This window comes from Hyaena hyaena, unplaced genomic scaffold (assembly GCF_003009895.1).
Source record: "Hyaena hyaena isolate Hyena2069 unplaced genomic scaffold, ASM300989v1 scaffold_377, whole genome shotgun sequence".
NCBI classification, from domain to species: domain Eukaryota; kingdom Metazoa; phylum Chordata; class Mammalia; order Carnivora; family Hyaenidae; genus Hyaena; species Hyaena hyaena.
Genome location: NW_024081010.1, coordinates 587,322 through 613,673, shown reverse-complemented (window position 1 = coordinate 613,673; position 26,352 = coordinate 587,322). Strand labels below are relative to the sequence as shown.

Genomic DNA, 26,352 nt, shown 5'->3' with positions numbered 1-26,352 from the left:
TGAAGATGTTTTTTTAGAGAAACACCTTTTATGTGGCCAAATCCTCTCATATGAAAATTAACGCTACTCATAAATGAGACATGTAGTGTTAGAACACAGCTGTGAGGAAAGCTGTTTAATGAAAACCAGCAAATTGCATTTCTGCCTGTAGTTAAGATGAACGGTGATTTGTCTTGATTCCAGTGTCTGTTGGATATGAATACGAGTCCTGTTTGGACTTGACTCTGTGGGAAAAGAGGACCGCCATTTTACAAGGCTATGAATTAGACGCTTCCAACATGGGTGGTTGGACATTAGATAAACATCACGTGCTGGATGTTCAGAACGGTAAGATCTTGTTCACAGTGATACTGCTTTCCCTCGAATGGGTTAGATTGTGGCAACACTGCATCCTGTACATAGTGTAGGATTAGAAGAGGAAAAATATGTATTTTCAAAGACTGTAGAAGTCTCAAGTAGAAACTACCTCACATTTGAAACATTCATATGTTCATCACCAAAATAGTTTTCCCATTTGACTGTAAGTGACTTCAGTGCTGCACTGAAAGTGTGTGGTATTCTCTACCACAGATCCATGGAGGGTCTAATTCTATAGGAAGGCCATGAGTTGATCCATAGTGTTTTAAGAAAGTTGACCAAACATGGGGTGGGAGGGAACCTTTTTAAAAGTAAAGAAAAAATAAAAATCTGTGTCCTTTACAGATATTTTTTTTTTTAATATTTTTATTTATTTCTAGGAGAGAGAGAGAGAGAGACAGCGTGAGCAGGGGAGGGTCAGAGAGAGAGGGTGTCACAGACTGAAACAGGCTCCAGGCTCTGAGCTGGCAGTCAGCACAGAGCCCGACGCGGGGCTCGAACCCACAAACCGCGAGATCATGACCTAAGCGAAAGTCGGACGCTTAACTGACTAAGCCACCCAGGCGCCCCTACAGATTTTTTTTTTTGATAATTTTTTTAATGTTTATTTTTGAGAGAGAGAGAGAAACAGAGTGTGAGTCGGGGAAGGGGCAGAGAGAGAGGGAGACACAGAATCAGAAGCAGGCTCCAGGCTCTGAGCTGTCAGCACAGAGCCTGACACGGGGCTCAAACTCACGGACCATGAGATCATGCCCTTAGCCGAAGTCAGACTCTTAGCTGACTGAGCCACCCAGGTGCCCCACAAGAATATTTCTAATAGATCTTAATCCTTAAGTAGTCAGAGTATGTAGATTTTTGTTTTCAGTTCTTAAATTCTTGGTGAGAAAAAAATTGTTCTCCTGCTCAAACTGGGTTCCTGTACTCTTATATAACTTTGTAAATATGAGGGAAAACTACATGAATACCCTGAGAAAAGAGCAAAGGTTGAGAGTACTACGTATAGTGGACCTTACACTGTATGTGACTGTTCCCTGGAGAAATAGGCTTCAGATATCACAACCAAAAGCCCAATTATTTAACGAAATTAGACTAGCTTAATCTCCTAAAGAATTTTATTGATATTAAATAATTTCTGTTGTCCTCGCGGTGTGTCTAACGTTTTGCCCACACGCCAGCTACATCTCCAATAACTTATAGGTACTTTTCTAGAAAAGCGGACCCTTAATGCAACCTAGCCGCCTGTCCTAAACCATGTCGTGCTAAGAACTCTCTGCCCTCCCTTTGCAAATAGCCAGAGAAGGAGATGTCACAGTCTTGGCAAAATCATCGAGTTTTGATATGGCAGAGGTTTTAGAAAGGTTCAGAATTTTGAACAGAGCATGTAATACAACTACATGTTTGTGATTAAGGGTCAGTTTTTCAGATTAACGTTACTTTGATAGTTGTTCTTTTTATTTACAAAAAAATATATGTGTTGGAGCCAGAGAGGGTGTGTTTTAAACTTCCAGATGTACTAGACTTAGTTTCCAAGTAGTTGAGAACGCCAGTGCCTTACCTGTAGAAGGATCTCATACTGAGCAAATCGATAGCAAGAGCATAACCAAGATAGAAAAACCCTCCACACCTTTCCTACTCAGCACCTACACTTTTGAGCTCTGCACCCATTCCAGCTGTGTCCTGGGCATCAGGTTGCCTTTCGGTTAGCACCACAGAAGTTTGACAGGGGCAGAGCAGACGGCGAGTGCCAAGTGCAGCACTCGTGTGTGGAAAGTGAGACCCCAACCAAGAAGGACGCTCCGTATGTTACCTCTAATCATCAGTGGTGCCTGGAGCGGTGGTATTTCGGGCTGTCCTGGTAGTGACACAAGGCTTAATCGTAGTCTTGCAGGGTGCAAAGCCACATGCCAAATGTGGCTGCTCTTGATTAAAATATGTGAAATTATATTTCACGGAGTTTGGCAGATTGCTGGATTCCTTCAGAAGTTCTTTGTAAACAAAGCTGGGGGGGCGGGGAGCGCCTCTCTAGAAGCACTTCAGTGATCATGAGAATATAAGGTACAATTCACAACCAGTTAGCCCCAGGATTTCACCAAGAGATTATGAACCAGTAAGGGTCTATAGGCAGAGTGCTCCAGGAGAGCCCACACCATAAAGTCTGTGTCATAAAAGTATAATGTAACATTAAGTACAGGATTCAGGTGGATTTGAGAAACTCGTGGATATTCTATATATGTATGTAGAATAATAATTCATACTCTCTCTTTCTCTCTCTCTCTCTACCAGAATAATACATAGTTCGCTTTTATTAAAATGTCAGGTCAAATGTAAAAACCGGACTGCCCAAAATTCTGCCCTCCAAAAAATGCTATAAATTATAAAAGACATGGTGTGTTAAAATGTGCGGTAACCTAATTCATGGGGTAAACCGATGATGATTTCAAATTTTACCCAAGAACAGTTTGACAAGTAGTGGCTTTTCAAAGTGACATGTGTCTCATTGAATAAACAAAGTGATTTGTAATCATGACAAGGTGAATGAGCTCTGAACACATCTTGAAGGAGAAGAGAAGGCAAAAATACAGACTGTGACAGGTGTTTGCGCAGGCCTGGAACAGGAAAGTAAATATCCTAATGTTCGTCTTTTTCTTCTGTCATAATAATGGAGAATCACGAAGGACCAGTTGTTTATAAAGTAATGACTGAATAGATCAGGCTCAGCAAAGCATTAGGCTGACTGGTAGGATTCTTTGGGTGAAAATTACCGACCTGGCTCATACAGGAAATTATAGTTCCCTAATTGTCAGAAAACGTGATCACAGAAAGAAAGATCTTAGGTATCATTAATGCAATGCTTTGAGTATTCAAGGCAGAAAGCTTTCCATATGTTGTTATGAGCAAGCCTTATTTAGGCCTTTTTTTTTTAAATTGAATAAACCTGTTTTATCTTTCCTGATTTCTCGATGTGAATGTTCTGTGATTATTACATCACTCAGATAGCAGAGCATTCCAAAAGTAATCATGGAATCCACCTAAAAGCTTGCCGAGCTATAAGAGGAACATAAGTATTCTGATCTCTTCTTTGCTTTAAAATTATCCCAAAGTGGGAGGAGAAAACTTTCTCATGTTTCCTGTTTATACTTTCAGGAGATTGAGTCTTTTAACAGTGTCTCTGCTAAAAAGTATAAGCATTGGCTTGGAGAACTGCTTTGAAATAGAGAACGATCAATAAATATATAATAGGTACAACTTCCAAAGTCAAAGTAGCGGGTGGTTCATACAGATAATAACACCCTGTGAGGCATCATGAAATATGTATGGAGTGGTAACAGCTGACCATCCAATATGCATCAGACCAAAATGAAACCATTGATCTGATCTGTATATAATAATGGTAAATGAGTAAGATAAGAATCCCAACTCAAATCTAGTTTCTAACTATGAAAATGTTTAATATTCATTTGGGATTTTGCTTCACATTTTCACTGAAGACCGTAATGGAGCAGACTGGCATTTTGCCTTCTTAAAATTGTAGGCACTTCCATGCCTTAAAAGCAGAACTCTCTTTAATAAATTGTCCTTCCATAATAGTTTTGTTATGTTCGGAATTTGGGATTAACTGCATCCATAGGCATTGTCATGTCAGATCAGAGTATAGCCAGGAATGATATCCTTTGAAAGTATAGCAGTATATGCGAGGTTTAATATATATTTTCTAACTTTATCTTCCATAAAATATTTTTAACTCTTTCAAAATCAGTGATAAACTCATAGGAAAAATTCCTATTTGTGGTACACATTTTTTATTGGATTAATACATAATATTTTGAACATGATTCAGCAGTTAGGCAAACTTGTTATACCCTGAAGAACTTGGTTGCACATTAGAATCGTCTGGAGGGTTTTTTCAAAGACCGCACCTCCTTCCCCCAGGCCAATGAAATCAGAGTCTCTGGAGACGAGATCCATGCATCAGTATTTTTTCTTAGGTCCCTGGTCAGTTCCAGTGTGTAACGAAGTTTGAGAAGCACCGATGTTGACAATTTGGGCTCTTCATTTCCCTGGTTAATCCTCTGTTTCTTTTACCAGCCCCTTCCTTAAATTCGTGACAGCCAGCATTTTTCATATATATCCTATGTATTTTGTCAGATGATATTGGACACGAGGTAATTGAGTTCTTGTTTTGTATTTTGCTCTAGAAGTTTAAGGAAGAGTTTTCCCGGTCTGTATGTACAGAGCAGTGAAGTATAGTTACATCTAGATCTAGAGTGGGCATGGTTACTTTCCATCTTCCTACTTTTTATCCCAGGAAAAATGCATTTTATGTCTTCCAGGTATCCTGTACAAGGGAAACGGGGAAAATCAGTTTATCTCCCAGCAGCCTCCAGTCGTCAGTAGCATCATGGGCAACGGCCGAAGGCGCAGCATCTCGTGCCCGAGCTGCAACGGTCAAGCCGATGGTAATAAACTGTTGGCCCCGGTTGCATTAGCTTGTGGGATCGATGGCAGCCTGTATGTAGGGGACTTCAACTATGTTCGCCGCATATTCCCTTCCGGAAATGTAACAAGCGTTTTAGAACTCAGGTATGTCTTTACTTAATTGGGGGCTGTTGTTTTTCTTAAGATTGTATTTTTAAGTGATCTCTACACCCAGCATGGGGCTCAAACTTAAAACCCTGAGATCAAGAGTCACGTGCTCTGCTGACTGAACCAGCCGGGCACCCGCTTCATTTGGGATTTTAACCAAAGCCAAGTGTGCCTTTATTGTTTTTCTAAAGTGTTTAATGTACCAGTGTATTTAGTTAAGTATACATTCCCAATGTTTAAAATTCTCCATAGAAAGAATTTAGACTCTTGGTTACATTGGGAAAAGCATATATGTGTATGTATGTATATACTATATATATATAGTATATACATACATACACACTATGCCTTAGTGTATAAAAGAGCATAGAGTATAAAGTCACCCAAGATATAAAATGTCTCACTGATTCCAGGGCATTTTATTTGCTCCAGTTAGATAGAACTATGATTTTTAAATCTTTAGAATAACCTCATGATATAGGTCATTGTCGTCAGTCTTTTATTTCACATCTGTTGAAATTTAAGAGAGAAAATATTTCCCTGCAGTATGCGGACATAATAGTAAATGCTATAACTTCCCAATTGGATAGTGGATCTTCACAAATTGGTGAACCCATTACCTATAATCCCAGTAGTTAAAGTAGTAAATTGTTGCTGTGAGTTGTTCATTGAAGTGTGACTATGAAAATCATCCTATTCTGTAAATTATTTAAGCCTTGGCCTCCAGAATTCATTTCCAGTGTTTTTTCTGCTTAAGTTGCCAATTTTCCATACAAATGATTAAAATCTCAGTATGCAACTCATTTTTATATTTTAGAAACTTTTTCTAACTGTGCTTTTTTTTCCCACCTTTTTTTTTATCTGCTTCCACCAAGAAATAAAGATTTTAGACATAGGTAAGCAACTTGCGGAAAGGTTACTGTATATTTTCAAATGTCCTTTTTCCACTTTGATGTGACTCTCTGACATTGTTTTCTAAGAATATGTCATCATGAGAGAGGATACTCCGTATCACACAACATCGAAGGAATTAAAACTACTCAAATGAGCCACTGTCTTGCAAATTATATTGCAGATTATATTATGCAATATCATCTGAAAAGCTGTTTTCAAGTTAGTTAGTAAAATAAATTCCGTCACAAAAAAATACCATAACACACATCTCTGTATAAGAAACCTACTTCTCAGTTTCAGTTACGGGCTCACATAATCTAAGCCATTATTGAACAGAAGAAAATTTGAAACACAAGTAGGAAAGGCTCGGGCAAGTTTAGTTTGACCGGTAGTCAGGGCAGATCCCAGTTTATTGGGCTCAACGCTTATTCATTTTGGGGAATTCTAAGAAAAGGAATCTCAACATAGTTTACTTCGATGAATGTTGACAAACATAAGATCATGTGTTCCCCGGGCCCTCGCTGGGCTTCGAAGGAACCCATACAAAGGAACCCTAACGCTTACACTTGGTTAACGTTCTGATAAATTCATCACTGCTGTAGTTTATATTTTCCCAAGCTGAGAGAGTTACTAGATTTGAGTTTTAAGAAGTCATGTTTTCATTGACATTATTGTGAAGGAAAAGACTTTCTTCACAGCTAAGGATGAGTATAGTTGAAGCAAGTATGTCAGCTCAGATGTTTTTCAGATGCTATTTGCTAAAAGGTACTTACTTAACTAGAGAAGGTAAAGGTTTGTACATGGACACTTCTGACCGAAAACTCCCTTCAGAACAACAAAAAAGGAAAAGAACAATATATGTTGAAGTGAAGCTCGCCAAAAAAAGGAAGCCATTTTGGCCACGCCGCATCATGTTTGGCCAATATAATATCTAATGAGATGATAAATGAGATGGAAAAAGAAGCGATAGTCTATGTGAGGTCCTTGAGATGAATAAATCAACATAAGCCCTTTAAACTGTGTTGTAGAGAGTGACAACTAGGAAATAAAAAACAAAGCTCTGCTGGAAGAGGAGTAGCTGTTAAATATCAGTATGACCAGGCATGGATGGTCTCATGACCTTTTCCCAAGATCCCCTATTGATCTTGTGCTATCAGCTAATAGCTCAGTCACATGCTACGATTAACACTACATATCTCCAGACTATTGCGCATGCATAGCTCTGCTGTTAGAAACCACGGCAGAACATCAAAATGTTTCTGGCCTCGCCTTCTCGGTAACTGGAGAAGAGAAGAAGGACAAAGTGTAGACACCAACTCAATGTGAAAATGCTGCAGTCAGGACAGAAAAAACTACCAAAGAGGCTACTTTCTAACCAACCAGCCTCTATTCCATGCCAGACACGTGGCCAGATATTTTAAGTACTTTATTGCAGGTCCACACAGTAGACCTTTAGGATTACAGATGAGGTCCTTGAGGCTCAAGAAGGTTACTTTTCTTCCCTAAGAAACATAACTGAGGGCTGGGGAGCAGAGATTTGAACCACTCTGAACAGTGTGTTCATTCCACAACACCACCCAGCTAGTGTTTGTGTGTTCAAATGGCTAGGTTTCTATGGGATAATTATAAAAGCTATATAAAAAGCTAAATTTATTTCACAGTCATTTGATAAATTACTTAGAGCTATAATCTCTTTCTCTGGAAGAAAAACCACATTGATTACAGATGAAAGCTACATTATTATTAACAGTACTTTATAATATGAGCTCATTACGTGCTAACTCATGGTGTTTGGCAGTGGTACTCATTGTAATCCCTCTCTCATGATCCTCCTTAACCTTTCTCCTCTGTATGTTATCCTGGCTAAATTTGAGCTTCTGCATTTCCTTTCTGACCCTGCATGGAAAAGACACTGGGTTTTATATTGATATTCAGCCTTGCTAAGTCAGTGTTGACTGATCACTCACCATGTACTCGGCACTTTGACAAATAGGAATATTAGAAAATCCAGGCTCTCAGAACTCACAGTCTAGTAGGGGAAACAAGATATGTATGTAACAGACTAAGTAATGTCCTCGGTATCATTCTTTGATGCTTCATCATATTTATGGCCTGTACTGTGAGAGTGGTTCTATAGAGGAAGAGATTGCTGGGAGCTATGGGTATGGTAAGGGAGAGTTCCCTGGAAGGTTGATATTTGACCTGCATCTAAAAATGAAGTCTATTTAAACAGAACAACAGGAAGAAAGGAAGACAGTCATGAAGAAGGAATCTAGAACAAGTGAATTGTTTATGAAAGGCGTGAGTAAGACATGTTCTAAGAGGAATCAGATTTACCTGGACGGAGCAAGGGATCCGTATTGGTAATAACGAGAGATACAGGTAGAAAGCCAGGGTAGGGTCAGACTGCTTAGAGCCTTCAGTGCTCTAAGGAATTACTCTTCTGTCGTATAGGACAACAGAGACAGTGGGGAACCATTTTCTGATGTTGAACAAGATGGCGTCATACTCAACATGGCCTTTTGGGAAGATGAATCTGATATCAGTGTTTAGGATGACTTGAGGATCAGTTAGAAAGCTGTTGCCTAAAATCATGAGATGCTAGGTACCTAAATTAGCCTGGCTAGCACTGAAGGAAATCAGCCCATAAAATAAAGGAAGGCAGAGAACGAGCACACTGTATGTGGGTGGTAAGGAAGAAGATGTAGATAATACCCAAGGTCTTTGAGCCCAAGTCACCAATGAAATGACAAATATAGAGATTCCATTTGTTTAATAACTAATCAAAACTGACTTCATAAAAGCAAGATATTTTGACTTACTGGAGCTTTTCTATGTAGCTCAAAAAATTAAAACTCTTTTTAGATGCCTCTTTCTATTTGCCTACTGATGTTATCTTGCACATCCTAAATGGTAGGATCATGCTGGCTTTCTCCTTATCTGCACTCTCATGGCTGGCATAAAAGTCATGAAGGGCTTAGGAACAGATAATAGGAGGAAAAAAATTGAAAAATGTCTCTAAATACACAAAAATGAACTGTGTAGTCAGTTAATGATTAAGTAATATATAAAAATGCATGCTTCCGGTCCTCTTAGTTTGTTTCCAATACTCATTAACTGGACTGATGGAGGAAATAATTAATGAACATAGTGAATAACAAAATCAATGTCAAAAAACATAGGTTTTTTTTTTTTTATTTTAAAATTCGAGGTATTCCATCATACCAAATTTTATAAGTACTGTCAGGATAGTATATCAAATAAAAGTCTCTGGCTGGACTCTAATGAATGAATAGATATATATACTGCTCAATCAACATATTAAATTTTTTACACAAATGAAAGCTTCTGAAAGTCTTAAAACGTTAAGTTTCTCTTAGCTAAACATTTCCCCCTATGATGTTTATAGTATGAGATTCATAACAAATGCCTTTTGTGTGTAAATTTTAGCTCATCCCTGTTCTCTGTCTTCAAAATTACAAAATAAAAGAACTTAAATTATTTAATACCAGCCAAAAGGCAATAAAACATGCAGGACTAAAAATCAACTTTGTGAATTTTATATTACCAATTAAAAGATCAAAGAAGGTGCCAATCACAGGTCTTGTGAACTTGAACCAATTAACGTCCAGATACAAAATTATAAAAGCTTGATTCAGCATTTCTTAGCTTAATATTTAAAAATCAAACAGGCATGGAAATACCACATCCCAGAGCCCTGCTTGCAAAATCTACGTTGCCAGAAAAGAGGTACTTTATTGTTTTACGTAAATATAATTTATGCTTTTCTGTGTCCTGAGGGCTCTGGCTCAATTTCCAATAAAGAGATTAAAGTCCTCATGATCTCTATTCTATAGCTTGCTCATTGCAAATATTTCTGCAGTCTAAGAAGTTGAGTTATGACAAAATGAATAAGCAAATTCAGTCTCCGTGTCCATGGGATAGGACCTTGGGGAAGTCGCCTTGGGGACTGTGGTGATCTAGGCAATGCAGGAGGAGTTCATCAAGGGGCAATATACTAAACGTTCTCAACTTGCTTTGATTTTGCTGCTATTAGTCAAAATCGTAATGTTATTTTCAGCCTTCCTGAAATGAAAACCTTGATCACTTGTACACGAAAGCCATTGTACCTCTCCTGGTGAACAGAGATTTCCTCAGACCATGCATTTTGGGTTTTTTTAATATCTATCTATTTTTTGAGGGAGCGAGTGATAGAGAGAGCGCACTCCAAACCATGCATTTTGTAAATCCTCGCACTCTAGCTACCAGCAGCCGACCGCACTCAGTCTCTGTAGCCCTACATTTCCACATTATTGACCTAAAAACTCACCACTCATTTTGCGCCCACACACCAGCCTCCCCAGGGCTCTGGCTTTTCAGGAAGTTGGAGCACAAGTGCCAACTCACTCTGTCAGGAAACTCTGCCAGAAAATTCTGTCAGGTGTCCTTGAATCCCAGACCCATCCGGCATATTGTTCAGAGCTTCTCTGGCTCTAGTCAGTCACCTGAAACGTTCCAAGCTTACTTTATCTTTTTCTTTTAGTGTTTGGTCCTGATCCCTCTTTTCCTTTAAAAGGGGTTGGGCTCCCGGAACCAGCTCTAATTTGCCATGCTAGGCTGCACTGCAAAGAATTCATCCAGTTCTCATTTCCTCCCATCCTGTGGGGAATATTTCCAGAGGTATATTCTCTTCTCCGGGGCCACATACTCCTCCGCCACATTTGTTATTCTGGACAATGGAGTTGTGTGCAAAATTAGAGCTTTCATTTGGCAGACATTTGTAAAACCATCAACATATGTTGCTCGGTTTAGAAATTCCTGTGTCTTCAAAGAAGTAGTTTGGAAGAGGAAGTCACAAATATAAGCACCACTTTGGACCCTCTGTCATTACTGTCCCTCTGTAATAAAGCTGATGTCAGTAAAGGCAACACTTAGGACTTTAATGTCCATTATTTTTGCACCAAGACAACTCATGTCCTGTAGCTCAAGGGGCCACGTCAAAACTCCGTTGGTTTATCCTCAGAACGAGGCACCTCAAAATTATGTATTATTTTTGTGCATCATTTTTCATCAGGATCCTAAAGCTTCTATTCTCCTTTATTGTAAAGTTATGATTTATATAGTTAGAACTGCTCAGTATTCAAACTCTCCCTTGTACACTTTTAAATGAAAAAAGCAAGGTACAGAACAGCATAATGGCTTTTGTGCAGAAAGATGTGTGTGTCTGTAAATAGAGACTTCTTTTAGGGCATATGCTTTTTTATCGCGGAATATTGGAGATAAGAGGTGAGGGAGAATCCACTATTCATCTTGCACAGGTCTGGACAGTTTATAGTTAGTTATAAGTGGGTTAAGTGGACAGGAAGATCATGATCCAAGTTTTGGGTTGTTCTTGTACATCTTTGTATTGAAAATTCACATTAAAATTCTTTATTTTTAAAACTATCTCCTAGCAGCTGCTCTTGAAGGATTTCTTTCCACAAATAGCCTTTTCAGCAGATATTTTAGAAAAGATCTGTAAAGAGGGTAAAGAGGGTGAAAAGGACTTCATGATTAAGTCCCACTATCCCGGGCTTCTGATAAAGGATGTCACTTAAATGAATAATTCTGCGTATGACCCTCCACTTGAAAAATTACTGAATATTCCCAAAGTACCCCCAAACAAAGGTCTTTGTCCTTGAGCCAAACCATATGTATTTGAAGACCAAGTCTTCTTGCTTTGAAAATTCAGAGGAATAATTGATTCTAGTACTACAGCCCTGAGAAACAAAAAGACCCTGGCATGATCTCATGGATACGGTACCTTTCCACCCTTTGTACATGTGAAAGAAAGAGAGACTTCTTGATACTATGTTCTTAAAAGTGACCTTGCGGCTTCACAAAGGGTATTTCATATGAATACCTAACTCCAGCTGAATTTACATTGGATTGCATTATTCATTTACCGTTATCATCATTACCCTGGAAACAAAGTGCATGTTTAAAGAAGGGTCTGCATTGTTTTAATAGTTTAGGATGCTCTCGCCTAAGAGCAAGACTGAGGAAACAAATTTGAAACTCTCCATTTTTTTTCTTACGAACCTTTTCAGAAAGCTAGTTGTATGCTAGTTAGCTAACAGTAATCATCGCACCCCTATACTCTGTAGAATTACAAGGCTAAAGATACACTGCAACCCAAGAGGAGGCAGGAAGGAAGCAGATATTAAGAACAGCTAATGCTTGTTGCATATGTATCATGTACTAGGCACTTTTGTAAGCATTTTATCTGTATTAGCTCATGTCACCCTCTCAGCATCCTATGAAATATGTATTATTATCATCACCTTTCCAGATAAGGAATCTGAGGCACAGATAAGTTAAATAACTTGCTCAAGGTCACACAGTTTAGTGAGGGAGGTAGGATTCAGACCCAGGAGGTCTGGTCCAGAGGTCATGCTCATTGATACACAACGGACAGGAAAATGAAGTTGTGTGTGTGTGTGTGTGTGTGTGTGTGTGTGTGTGTGTGTATGCACACACGCGCTTTCATAACTAGCTGTACGACTAGTTCTAATTAGTACATAATTGGGGAGCTAGGAAAGATAAAAGAAGTCTTTCCCCAATGGTATTTCAGAATAGACCCAGTTTGATTGAGTTGCATTAGAGTCACCAACTGTATACCTAAAGACCAGCTCTGTCACTATCAAGCTGTTCATGGAGGGTGGGGGGGAAGCTCTTAAAATTACTCTGAAGATTATATCACTTCATTACAAAGTAATAAACTACCACAGTAAGGAACGTGATATATCTGTGCATGTAAAATTTCAGGCATCAGCTTAGAAAAGTGATGTAATGACACGTCACACGGCCAGTGGTTCATAGCCCAGGCATTCTGAAAGTGTCTTTGTCTCAAGTGACTTGCGTCTCTCTGAGTCCTTTGTTTCACTGTTCGCCCTCTCACCCTTACTTACACACTCAAGACCCCTTGCTCAAATATGTCACTTGTCATTAAAAGATACGGAAGCGTAGAAAGGAGACCGAAACCTGGAGGTGTTCAAGCTTTTGCGTGTCTCGCTGTTCCATGTGACTCCATTTCGCAGCCAGAAGCTTCAGGGCTCCAGAAGGTCTCCACAGACTCTACGTGTGGCCAGCTCTGTGTCCACGTGTGCACCCGACGTGAGACACGCTCATGAAACCAAGAACTTGCTATTTTAACAGGAGACTCACAGGAGCCATGAAGTACATGTCTTCACCACTTCAAAAGGAAGAGCATTAAGTAGTGAGAATTGTGTCATTAGAACCTAATAGTCATGAGAAAACCACTAGACCATTATTTAAAACACATATTTTCATATGGTTAGATTCATATTACATCTTTTAGCTATTCACATATAAAACAAATGGAAACAAGAATAAAAGAGGGGGAGGAGGAAAGAGAAAGAAAGAGAGGGAAAGAATGAAAATCAATTGTAAAAAACCAAGTTTGTCATGAAGATAATGTAGAATCCATTTGCCTGTTGACATCTTGGCAGGACACTAAATTGTTTAAACTCTTTTTAGGATTTTTTTTTTCCAGAAGGCAGTATTTGCACATGGTACAAAATCTCATTAATCCTAAGAATGTAGTGTTGAGTGTTGATGAGGAGATGAACTTTTTAATTCCCACCAAGTGTCGTGATTTGTCCATTCCTTGGTAATGTCGGTCTTCCCATTTTTCACAGGTAATGGGACACAGAAGAGCTTACATTGCATTACTTTAAGGTGTCAAATTGAGGCACTGTGTTTTGTGAAGAAAAGCCTACATCTCACCAAATTCATAGACCGGTTTTAAGGCAGCTTAATTTACAACTTTTGAAGTAAAACTGACAGATCGACCAGTCTGGCTCACTGCAATAGGCCAGCGTCTGGGACAGCCCCATACATGTGAATGACCTCATTTTAGTATTTAACCCCAGTAGCTCGAGACAGACATTGTAAGTGCATCCCATCGCCCTCCCGGATTATGATAGAGCAACCAAGACCGACATGACACTGCATTTTGTCAGGGGCAGATATTCGTGTAATTTGCATTTGTGGCAAAACAGAATTCCCTACGTTGAGGTGTGCATGAAAACAGTATTATGTTGTACTTCACTGGAGTTTGATATAGACACCCTTCCCCTGGAATAAACTTTATGTCTCTCACTCAAGAGCAGTTTATTAATGGCTTTTCATTGATCCAAAAGAGTTTAGAGAACTGGCTTCTTTGTTTTAAGCTAGAAGCATTGCCTTCTAAAGGGAATTATTTTCCAAGATGGCTCTTTTAATAAATTTAATAAATTAAATGCTCAGCAACCAGCAAAGAAAGAAAGCAGTCCTTTCAGAGCTTGCCTCCAATTCTTTTCCGCCCTTCTTTGAAGTCATTATTAAATATGCTGTTCATTTTCCAGTCTTTAATAATGGATTTCAGTGTATAGTCAGTTTCCCATAATCTGTTTTATTTTGCCTTTCGTTCCCCCCCCCCGCCCCCGGCCCCCGTGCATCAGGAGTAACTGCCTTGTGATGTTTACACGTGATCCTTTTTTTACAGCAGCAATCCAGCTCATAGATACTACCTCGCGACTGATCCGGTCACAGGAAATTTGTATGTTTCTGACACTAACACCCGCAGAATCTATCGCCCAAAGTCACTGACGGGGACAAAAGATTTGACGAAAAATGCTGAAGTGGTAGCGGGGACAGGGGAGCAGTGCCTTCCATTTGATGAAGCCAGATGTGGAGACGGAGGGAAGGCTTTGGAAGCCACACTCATGAGTCCCAAAGGTACTGGCATGTATCAATTTGAAGATTTCCTTTTATTAAAAAAAAAAAGAAACAAACAAAATCCAGTTAGTGCCTGATTGTGTTTAATGCTGAGTCTAACGTTTTACCCTCAACTGTGTTCTAGAAAGCTGTTTCACGTCTAGTTTTTTAAAAGCCATTTGGCATGGAACTGCTACAATCCTAAGTTGATTTTACAGTAAATACTGGGTTCTTGGCATTTTATCATACCATTTTTTCACCTTTTCAAAGAATAAAGCAACTAGTCCGTATTATTCAGGTCACATCCTGTTAAACTTCAGGGAAGTGTCCACATTCTTTCATTGTCCTGGAATTTCTTTGTCATGAATGAGTCCCAGGCCTCTTTAAAAACCATCACTAAGCAACCATATTAGCCCTCACCCAGTTTGGAGCTATTAAACTTTTGTTTCTATGCCATGGGAAAAAATGCTTGCTGTGAGGAATTTCTAGAGGTAACAAGGGCTACGATTCTGTGTGATAAAGGTTTCTAGCTTTTAAGCCAGTTGGGACTGACTCCTTGCTCATGTATTATCCCATTCATTACGATGTTTTTTTTCGTTTGGGGCTTTTTCTTTTTCATTACAGCCAGCAACTGTTATGTGAACGAGGACTGGAAAAAAGCATTTGTCGTACTGAATTATTCATAATAGCAAATTTCATTGTAACAAGGTCAACAGAACACTAACCTTGGCTTAGATCTATTTTTGTTAGAATATAGTTACTCTTAAATTCAGAGTAACAGAGTTTGACCTGTTTCTATCATTGATAGACAACAGCCTTATACAGATGTTATCATTTTACAGTTAAAACTCAGGTACAGCCTGTATGATTCATACACTAAGTGGAGACTCTTACAAATTTGGGTTGTTTATTACATTTTATGTTGATTTTTGTCGTAAATGCCTCTGTTAAGACCATGGGGGAGGGGAAGGGGGAAAAGTTACAGAGAGGGAGGGAGGCAAACCGTAAGAGACTCTTAAATACTGAGAACAAACTGAGGGTTTATAGGCGGTGGAGGAGAGGGGGAAAGTGGGTGATGAGCATTGAGGAGGGCGCTTGGGATGAGCACTGGGTGTTGTATGGAAACCAATTTGACATTAAATTATAGAAAGGGAGGGAGGAAGGAAGGAAAGAAATGCCTCTGTTGGGCTTTTCCTAATGTACTTGCAATCTACACGTCACCATGTTATCCCTGGGGTTGAACGTTTGAATTTAATGAAGGGCCTAAAAATGAATCACATTTGAAAGATTGGTAACACTTGCTTCTCTTGGAAAAGGAATGGCAATTGATAAGAATGGATTGATCTACTTTGTTGATGGAACCATGATCAGAAAAGTTGATCAGAATGGGATCATATCAACTCTCCTGGGCTCTAACGATCTGACTTCAGCCAGACCCTTAACTTGTGACACCAGCATGCACATCAGTCAGGTAGTTAAAATATTCACGCTGCCTTGTTTGTTTTTTTTTTCCTAACTGTCTTGATTTCCTAGGTCAGTAGTCTGTGATGGCCTCATATTAAACTGGATATATCATGTGCGATGTTAGTTATAATAGGCTGTTCCATTCAAGTGTATCTCAGGAGGTAATAGGTTATTTTGGAGGTGGCTGGGTGGCTCAGTCGGTTAAGCATCCAACTCTTGGTTTCTGCTCAGGTCATGATCTCACAGTTTCGTGAGTTCGAGCCCTACCTCAGGCTCTGTGCTGATAGCGCAGAGCCTGGTTGGGATTCTTTTTCTCCCTCTTTCTCTGCCCGTCCCCGGCTCATGCTATCTCTCTCTCTCTCTCTCTCTCTCTCTCTCTCTCTCAAAAGTAAATAAATATACTTTTTTTAAAAAGTTATTTTCTTCTACAGTTCTGCGTTTGATGAATTCAGTGAGATTACAAACAATTAGCATTAATAAATGCTAAAGCATTTGTAATAAAATACCAGTAAAGTAGCAGCGTGCAGATATTCCAGAAAGAACAAAACAGCTTAAATCTCTAATCTTCTGATTGCATGAGCTCTTTAAGTAGTAGAGAGAACCCACTATGATTAGTCCCGAGGGACTTCCATTTAGAATTAGAAACTTAACTGTTGGCCTGATTGAAAACACAATAGAACACTAATGTATTCATAACCCAGAAAGCCTCGATGTTGGGTGGTTATTACTGCTAAAGGAACATATGTGTTCATATTGATGTCTGTTAACTCACTGCTTAAAGGTTCATTTGCTATTTGGCTATAACTTGCAGATCTTTCAGCAAGCGGCATTTTTAACTAACGTGTTATTTCCCGCATTTGTCTCCACTCCAAAGTTTTAAGTTTATTTTACAGTAGCTCTTCAAAAGACAATTTTAAAACAGTTTATCAAATTAAGGGTAATTTCCTTGAATGGTCTAATTTACTCTTCTGGCAAATGAACTGCCGTGTAGTAACTGACTAACCAGACCGTTTCTTTTTCATTAAGGTACGTCTGGAATGGCCCACTGACCTCGCCATTAACCCCATGGATAACTCCATTTATGTCCTGGATAATAACGTGGTTCTGCAGATCACCGAGAACCGCCAAGTGCGCATTGCTGCAGGACGGCCCATGCATTGCCAAGTTCCAGGGGTGGAATATTCTGTGGGAAAGCACGCGGTTCAGACAACTCTGGAATCCGCCACTGCCATCGCGGTGTCATACAGTGGGGTCCTGTACATCACTGAGACCGATGAAAAGAAAATTAACCGAATACGGCAGGTCACCACAGACGGGGAGATCTCCCTGGTGGCAGGAATACCTTCAGAGTGTGACTGCAAAAACGATGCCAACTGTGACTGTTACCAGAGTGGAGACGGCTATGCCAAAGACGCCAAGCTCAGCGCGCCGTCCTCCCTGGCTGCTTCCCCAGATGGCACCCTGTACATTGCGGACCTGGGGAATATCCGGATCCGGGCCGTGTCGAAGAACAAGCCCTTCCTGAACTCTATGAACTTTTATGAAGTCGCCTCTCCAACTGACCAGGAACTCTATATCTTTGACATCAACGGCACCCACCAGTATACTGTAAGTTTGGTCACTGGCGATTACCTGTACAATTTTAGCTACAGCAATGACAACGATATTACCGCTGTGACAGACAGCAACGGCAATACCCTTAGAATTAGACGGGACCCGAATCGGATGCCAGTTCGAGTGGTATCGCCGGACAACCAAGTGATATGGTTGACAATAGGGACCAATGGATGTTTGAAAAGCATGACCGCCCAAGGACTGGAACTAGTTTTGTTCACGTACCATGGCAATAGCGGGCTGTTAGCCACCAAGAGCGATGAAACCGGATGGACGACATTTTTTGAGTGAGTATAGCCACATCCCCCTCTGATTATAAAATGCTGTGATATAGAATCTAAACAACATATCATATATTCTTAAGGGCCGGTGGGGTACAGGTTTGGGAGGCCCTGGAGCTTTTATAATTTTTTGATCTCTCTCTCTCTGTCTCTCTGAAAAAGACAAACTTAGACTCAGAGCCTTGGAAGGGACCCACGCACTGGGAAGTTCTGAGGCTTACATGCCATTGGCGTCATGATCAGTGCCTCTGCTGAAGGGTTAACATTTTGCTTCTTAGGGAACCTAGTATATTCACAGCAAACGTTTGGAGAAATCTTCTACAGTTTTGGTGTTGAGCATAAACCCTTCAGGTCTGCGTTAGCCCAGGTGATAAAGCTGACTATGTTGGGAGCTGTCACTGAAGAAGAACTTTAATGACGGGCGCCTGGGGGGCTCAGTCGGTGAGGCCTCCGACTTCGGTTAAGGTCATAATCTCATAGCTTGTGGGTTTAAGCCATTCGTCGGGCTCTGCTGACAGCTCAGAGCCTGGAGCCTGCTTCCGATTCTGTGTCTCCCTCTCTCTCTGCCCCTCCATGACTCGTGCTCGGTATCTCTCTCTCTCTCACTCTCACTCTCACTTCCTCCCTCTCCCCTTCCCTCTGTTTTTCCCTCCCTCCCTCTCTCTCCCTCCCTCCAAAATAAATAAGCGTTAAAATTTTTTTAAACATTTACAATGAAGCCGGCTGTATATGTCAATGCTACTCATGTCATTCTTATCAAATAGAAAGCCTTCACTCTTTATAAGCAGGTATTGGAAATCAGAACTGTACTTAAAGGGACGTTCCTACGAAATGCAAATCAGCAAGTGCCAGTCGCTGGGGAAGCAGATGAAAAAGTATGCGGTTCAGGCCGCTGGGTATACTCCTGTGTGGAGTAGTGGCCCAGGCACTTTGCTGTTTGAACAGTTCCATTTTGTGAGGTCAGTCGGAATGAAATGAGAATCAGCCATTGTGTGTTTTATGGGAGATGTGCTTTGCAGCGAACGCACATGTAAAATCATTTTCGATTACTGTTCACTTCACAAACGTCGCACCGACCGTAAGGGGAAATTAGATGTCCCGAGATGGCGTGTTGACCTATGCAGAATAGTCCTCGGAATGAATATTGAGTTCCTGAGTGTGATTTTGACGATAGGCAGAGGCGGAAGTGTTTTAGGTGGGAGTGCACCTCTAACATGATGGTGCAAGTCAGTAGAAAAAATGATCCAATGTACAAATATTTTCCGTACAACTTTTCTGGAATGTAGCTTCTCCAGAAAGCTGAGTTCTCCTGTCGCTTAAATTGCTTTTCTTTTTTGATAGATTTCCTTTTAATAAAATGAATGGTACCCAGCAGCATGGTTTTGACAGAGGAACAAACCTTTTCAATTGAATTACATTAAAATTCTGTTCTTAGCATTCCTTTGGCTCATTTTAGGATCGCAATAGGAAAGGAATAAATTGGAAGTTAATGGAAAGCACTTCCTTTGCACCGTGTTCAAAGTGATAGCGGGCTGCATTTCCAGAGAGGCAGAAAAGAGTCCAGGAAAAGTGCTCCCATCAGATGAGACTGGGCAGGAGAGCTGCTCTGATTATAAGACCTTCAGGAAATGATGGTGGCATTGGCAGGCTTCAGTTTAGTTAAAAGCCAGGGAGGAAAAAAAAATAAGTTTTCAGTCCAGTCTGGGACTCAAGCTCTGCTCTCTGGGCCACCTTTGAATGTGTCCTTATTTGGTCCCAGAAACTGACATTGCATAGAAGTTCATTGTGTAGGTTACTGCTGACACATGAACTTCTTGCAGCAGATACCGTGGTTTACTTAGGACCCACAAATGGATTTTAATCAAGTTTGGAAAGTTAGAGAAAGGGATATGCCATATTGGTGGAGTTGATCTGGAATAGTATAAACAAATTTGGGATTTTTGACCTTTTTAAAAAAAAAAAAAAAAAGGATGTGCACCAAGAGGGCATATTTCTCTAAATACAGATACACAGACTTAGAACCTCAAACTTGGTTAAGATTCAAAGCAGCAGCTAAAGTAGAGGTTGAGTTGGCAAGCCAAGCTCGTGACTATAAAGGGCAAGCATTGTTTTAAAGAATAGACATTTGGAGCGCGGTGGGGGGCGAGGGGGTGGGCTCCATCGGTTAAGCATCTGACTTCGACTCAGGTCATGATCTCAGTTTGTGGGTTCGAGCCCCACGTCAGGCTTGCTGCTGTCAGCAGAGAACCTGCTTCAGATCTTCTGTCCCCTCCCCACTCAAAAATAACTAACCATTTTTTTAAAAAGAAAGAAAGAATAAAAGTTTGTAACGGACTTAAATGCATCACAGTCATTTCTTCACTAGTACAGATTCATGAAACATCATATTTAAAGTATAAAATTTAAAGTATTAAATCATATCTAAATAAGCTAGGGCAACTAATACCAAAAGTGTTATTAAAATATTTTACCAAATATGAACCCCACCATTGTGTGTATATGTATATACTTAAATATACACACATGTATGTTTGGGTTATCATTTAAGAATATAGTAGTTTAATAAACCCGTGCTTCAAAAATCTTTTTTCTAATAAAATTAACAGAAATACTGCTTTTTAAAAACCATGCTTTTACTTTTCCTCTAGATGCCTGCAGCAAAGGCATGACTAAAAACTGCCTGAGAAACATCGGGCACTTAACCCAAGTAACTCAGAATCATCGTGTCCAAATAACAAGTGATCTTTTTTTTCTTTCTTTCTGTACATTTTTATACTTTGGCTGTGAAGAGCAAGGGCCCACCTCTTCTAAGCTTCAGAAACTTTAAACACATTCAAAAGCAAGTGCGCAGAAGAAGGGACGGGAGTGTCCTTACCAGGCCGCCCCTCCCATGGTCATCCCTGTTCTGACAGACGAGCACATCCTGTCTGCGTAAACTTGCCTGTGCTGACGGGTAGACTTACCCCCATCCCTGCTCGTCAGAGCCTTGACAAGAGGTTCTGCTTATTACGTTGTGCCTTGGACATGTGACTGGTGATGGTGCTCGTGGGGGGTGGGGGGGGGGAACTCTCCCAGGATACTAGAAATATCTGTAATATTCCCCCTCAGATTTTTGCAATACTCCGTATCTAATTTAGACCTTATAGGAACGTTTGATGATTTCATAAAGAGGGAATGTGGGGAGGTTTGACAATGGCCAGAGTTCTATGAAAACCATAAGGAGATTGGGCAGTGGGGGAGGGAATCACCAGCCCCAACTGAAAAACACCTGTTTTCTGTGACGTTCATGACAGCAGTCCCTAGAGTTGACACGGGCTTTATAAACATCTTTCTGCACAAATATCACGTGAAGAGAAATTATACTTTTTAGCCCAGATTCCCAATCTTACATGTCTAGCTCTCTATCTAGCCTCGTGCCTTAAAAGCCTTGAGATTAAAAGCTTTATAGGATAGAAACAGACGGCAGAGACCCAGAATCAATAAATTTGCCTCCTGATAAAAGTAAAGTCGCCATAGTTTCCACCAAAGAAATTTTAAAAGCGAAGTAGCTCAATTACCTACCTTATATGTTTTCTTTGTATTACTTTTCTCATAGTACAATCTTTAGTTTACCATTAATGTGCCACAGTGTTGCTATGGGTACAGAATAAAATGTGGAAATATGTTATAAGATGCAAACTAATTGTGGTTCCCAGAAAGCATACAGAATTCTTCCAGTAACTGTTGGTTGAAGGACTAGAGCGATAAGCCAAAGATGTAGACAAGTGTATATTATTCATAGAGAAGAGCCTCACAGAACCCATATCTGGCTCTGGCCCGGGCTCCATTGAAAAAGCACCGTGTAAATTTTGCTCACTTGCTTTCTGAACTGGTTTGCACTTCTCTGTACCAATAACGGACACTGAAAATACTACCTAATCTCGTTCTTAGTTGTTGGTATTTGTAAATATAGCTACCCAATAGTACCTGCTTACTCCATTTCTTTTGGCTTTATGCAATCAGGCTTTCCTCAGTTGGTGTTGTTAGTGAAATAAGTAACAACAACAACAAAAAAAAATGACTTCCTATTGATAGCACTGTCTTCTGAAACGTTGATGTTAAGGAGTTAGCTTGGAGTCCAGACAGAAGACACGTCCATTGTAAGTGCCATCGAAGTATATTGTTGTACCTGGAATCAGAAAGGATGATTGTAGGAAAAGAAATTGAGATTCCTATCAGTCACCAATAAAAGACGGTGACTTTTTTTCTTCAAAAAAAGGTTTTTTAGGTGGTTTCCAAAGTACAAGAACCTTCATTTCAAAACCTAGAGATAGCATTTTCTCCTCAACAGCAGGTGCTGTCTGTGTTACTTATAATGATTATGTCCCTCCTATGGTTTTGAGAGAGAGGTGGCCAATGTTCTTAGACATGGTCCTGGATGGAATGATAGGAAGACATCAGTAGGCAGCACAGGGTTTATAACTCAGCTTTGAACTCTTTGAGTTAGACTAATATGTTTCATGAACTGAACATCTATTACCGATTGAATAAGCCATCTCGTCCAAGACCTCCTCTTCCATTGACTTGGCAGGCAGTACAAAGGACGTCTGGCCAGCTAATGGGGTCCCTTGTGTGAGGACAGTGTGATAAGACTCGTTACTCCCTTTGCTTAGTAGTAGGGGATGTTTCACGCTGGTCTTTGTACCATATAAAAACAATTATCACACGTTAAAAGTCCTTAACTAGAATAATTTCTGGGTGGCCAAAAAAACCTCACCTGCTAGTTCAGACCCAAAGCGAAACCACAGTTCTTACACTCAAATGCACACAAGAGCAAACCCAGTGTATTGAATGGGGCAGTAGAATAAATTACTTGATAGTTGATGGCATCTTACCGTTCTCTGCTTGCTTACCCCCATAAAATACAAACCGTTTGAGCATATCTTTCTAAAGCTCTTCTGTCTTGTTAAAGAGGGTGTTTTCTTTTGTTGTTTCATGCTCTGAGTTCTGAGTGATACGAACAGACACACCACCAGGCTGGTGGCAGTCTTTCTGTCTTGGAACTTTGGGTATTTAGAGCTTTATATTTGTGGAGCTGACTCTGTGATCTTTTGTGAGCGATATTCAGATTTACAGAGTAAATAACGGGCTTCAGCTTTTCCACATTTATGTAGGAATATATGGGTCTCCAGCTTCTCATTTGCGTGTTTTATTGTCCCTCATTCAAGCTTAGCAATTTCAGAATGAGCCTCTGAACCATGTCTTTATAATGAACTTAACTCTGTGCCGGTGGCAAACCCGTGACTCCCACGGACATCAGTTCTGATGCTCGGGGACAGTATCAAAGAGAGGGTCCCGGAGGAGGAAGGACAGGCAGTGTCAAGAGGGCCTATGCTCCAAACCCAAACCAGTGCGCAGAAAGTGCAGGTAATTTGGGAAACTCAGTGACAGTGACTCCAAATGAGGAAAGATGTCATCTGCTCCTGTTGACACGGAATCGTCTCAGTAACCTGACATCGGTGTGCCGCGTCGTGTTCTCCTTCTGTGCGTGTTAACTGCAGTTGCCTGCGATGTTAGGAACACTGTGCAGGCATCTTCCACGGGCCAAAATGCAGAGGATAAATAGGCTTTGTTCTGATTGGCATCTGACATCCACGCCTGGAAACCCAAACACCAAATCCAGGTTTGTTGCTGTGGCCAAAAACGGCGCTCAAAACTTACTTTTTTTTTTTCTTTTAACTCCGGTTAGTTGACATGCAGTGTAATATTAGTTTCAGGTGTACAGGACACTTCAGTGCCATCACCTGGGGCTCATCATGACAGGTGCCTTGTGAATCCCCATCACCTGTTTCCCCATCCCCCCTGCCCACCTCCCCTCTGGCAGCCCTCAGCCTGTTCTCTTCTTACTTTCTTCATGAAAAAGAGCATTTGAGACATTAAGAATGATTTTTAAGAGATTTTTATCAGCAGATCACTTAAAATCATGGGGAAATGCTACGGTTGATTCCCGTTTTTGCTGTTTTGTTTAATTGTTTAATAATTCTGCTTTAAATTTTTAATTAGAATGTATATTCCCAGGGACATTAGTTTACAAAAACAAAAAAGGTCTGTAGACAATTGGATAAAGTGGCCGTTGTACATTTCAGACATTAACCTGAACTCTACTAAGGCAGTGCCTTTATTACTACTTGATTGAATCCAGTTTTCTTCCACAGTCTAGTTTTAAGATATAGTTAGTTCTGTCTAGATTTGAAAGGAGAAAGGGAAATGGAGATACTGTATGTTACTCATCTGACTTGAAAAGAATCCCAGAAAAAATAAAAATGGAGTAGTCATATTTTCTCAGTATATCTCGGTAAGAAAATACGAAATTTCTCAGTATCATTTTCTCAGTATCATTTTTCTCAGTATCATTTGCATCGTATCGATAATTATAAGGCTACATTAACCCCTTCCCGTAGGTTCCGTTTGGCAAATTAATGTGGTAGATGTGCTGAAGGCTTTATAATGGTTGAACAGTGAGTATGTGCAGCTTCCGAAAGTGTTGAGTTCCCTCCTTAAACTAATTATGTGACTGTCTAAATCTGATGGCCTCGTATCTGCACACATCCACAACTCCCCTTCCACAGTGATTATCCAGTAATTTACTCTGAGTTCTAGCCATCAACCACTTTTGAACGATCATCTGATAACAGGACCAGAAACTGCACACTGAAAACCAGTGAAAGGGAACTTCTTGTTTTTTAACAATCACAGAACTGAAGATCCCAAGTTGGGTATTTTCCAGAGACTGGCTCGTCCAAAATTTCCTCCAAAATAAAATCACCTTTAGCAGCCCTCGCTCCTGGCTACCCTAGTGCCTCAGCCTCCCAGAAAAAGCCCCTTGCCTATATTCCAGGGTTCTGGAATGTTTTCAGAATGTCTTGAGGCTTAAAGGCAGAGCTAATGCGGAGAACTCTCTCACAGGGTTGAGGAAGGCGATCCGTGAAGAGGAGATGATTGGGGTACCGTCCACGTGCTTCAGCTTACCCCAGCACCTCACTCAGCACCCCTCCCATCCATCACTATGCACTCACCCACTTCCAAACAGCCTTCTCAGACCTGGGTTCATCCCAAAGCTTGGTAAATCTGCAGTTTGTAAAGTAAGACCTCCCCCTCCAGGAAAATAAAAATCCTTCAGAGAAATGTTAATGTAAGGAAATCCCACTTCTGATCTGTGGCTGAAAACTAGGTTTTGTTCTCTTTAAACCTGTTTGAAGAATGTAAGTCTTCTATAAGTTCTTTCCCGTCTCTGGTAAAACGAAAAGCGGTATATAAAATTTTATGAAAATTTTCATGAAAGGTGGGGTATCCAGAGCAAAGACGGAAAACACTGTAGTTTATCTGAAGGAGTAGTTCATTTTTAAGTACTTAATAGATAGAAGGCAAACATCAGCTAGCACGAAGACTTGATTCTATATCCACCTCTAGGAAAGGAGAGAAAAAAGAGCCCAATTCTAGTAAAGGCAAGCAAAGGCTTTAGTCACAGATGATGTTTTTAAAATATTTTTTAAATGTTTTATTTATTTCTAGGAGAGAGAGAGAGACAGCGTGAGCAGGGGAGGGTCAGAGAGAGAGGGAGTCATAGACTGAAACAGGCTCCAGGCTTTGAGCTGGCAGTCAGCACAGAGCCCAACGCGGGGCCCGAACCCACGAACCGCGAGATCATGACCCAAGCGAAAGTCGGACGCTTAACCGACTAAGCCACCCAGGCGCCCCAACAGATGATGTTTTTAAAGTGGATCCTTAGTGTCGAAGTAACAAAAGAAAGATGACATGAGCATTTTAATCTGGGGAAACAAAATGGCTGAGTACTCAGAAGCATCAGACAGTTCTTACATGAATCAAGAAATAGGGTGACTGAATCTTAAAAGTCAAAGACCTAGCGGCGCCTGCTTGGCTCAGTGTGGTTAAGCATCCGACTTTTGATTTCGGCTCAGGTTATGATCTCACGGTTCATGAGTTTGAGCCCCACATCAGGGCTCTGCGCTGACACTGTGGAACCTGCTTGCTATTCTCTCTCTTCTTGCCTGCCTCTCTTTCTCTGTCTCTCAAAAATAAACCTTTTTTTTTTTAAGAAGTTTAAGACCTAGAGGAATGAGTTGTAACTTAGAGAAAGGTTACACTCTGCAGCTTATCTTCACATCCACGTCTGGATATGCATATTCCCTTCAAGATTAGCTCGTTTATTGATGCCTTATTAATTTAATAAAGAGCTCCGCTTTTTTAACTTAATTTGTAAAGCGACTTTCCTTCTCCTTCACCCAGAGGTGTTCCCGCGGGCACGGTTAGTCCCATTTGGGACTGGTCCAGGCAACAGCAGCCCAGAGGGAGGCAGTTTGCCCACACGCGGTCGTGCCGTCTAAAAGTAAATAAAAGT

General features: G+C 40.4%; 1 protein-coding gene across 1 annotated transcript in view; it reads left to right on the top strand.

The window, feature by feature from the left end:
- TENM3 (teneurin transmembrane protein 3) overlaps positions 1-26,352 on the top strand; it is a 194,344-nt gene that overhangs the window by 138,495 nt on the left and 29,497 nt on the right. Inside the window, exons 16-20 of the mRNA XM_039250689.1 lie at positions 184-327; positions 4,689-4,938; positions 14,384-14,616; positions 15,912-16,066; positions 17,086-17,960. Coding sequence (XP_039106620.1) covers positions 184-327; positions 4,689-4,938; positions 14,384-14,616; positions 15,912-16,066; positions 17,086-17,960 — 1,657 coding nt within the window. The remainder of the gene's footprint in view (positions 1-183; positions 328-4,688; positions 4,939-14,383; positions 14,617-15,911; positions 16,067-17,085; positions 17,961-26,352) is intronic.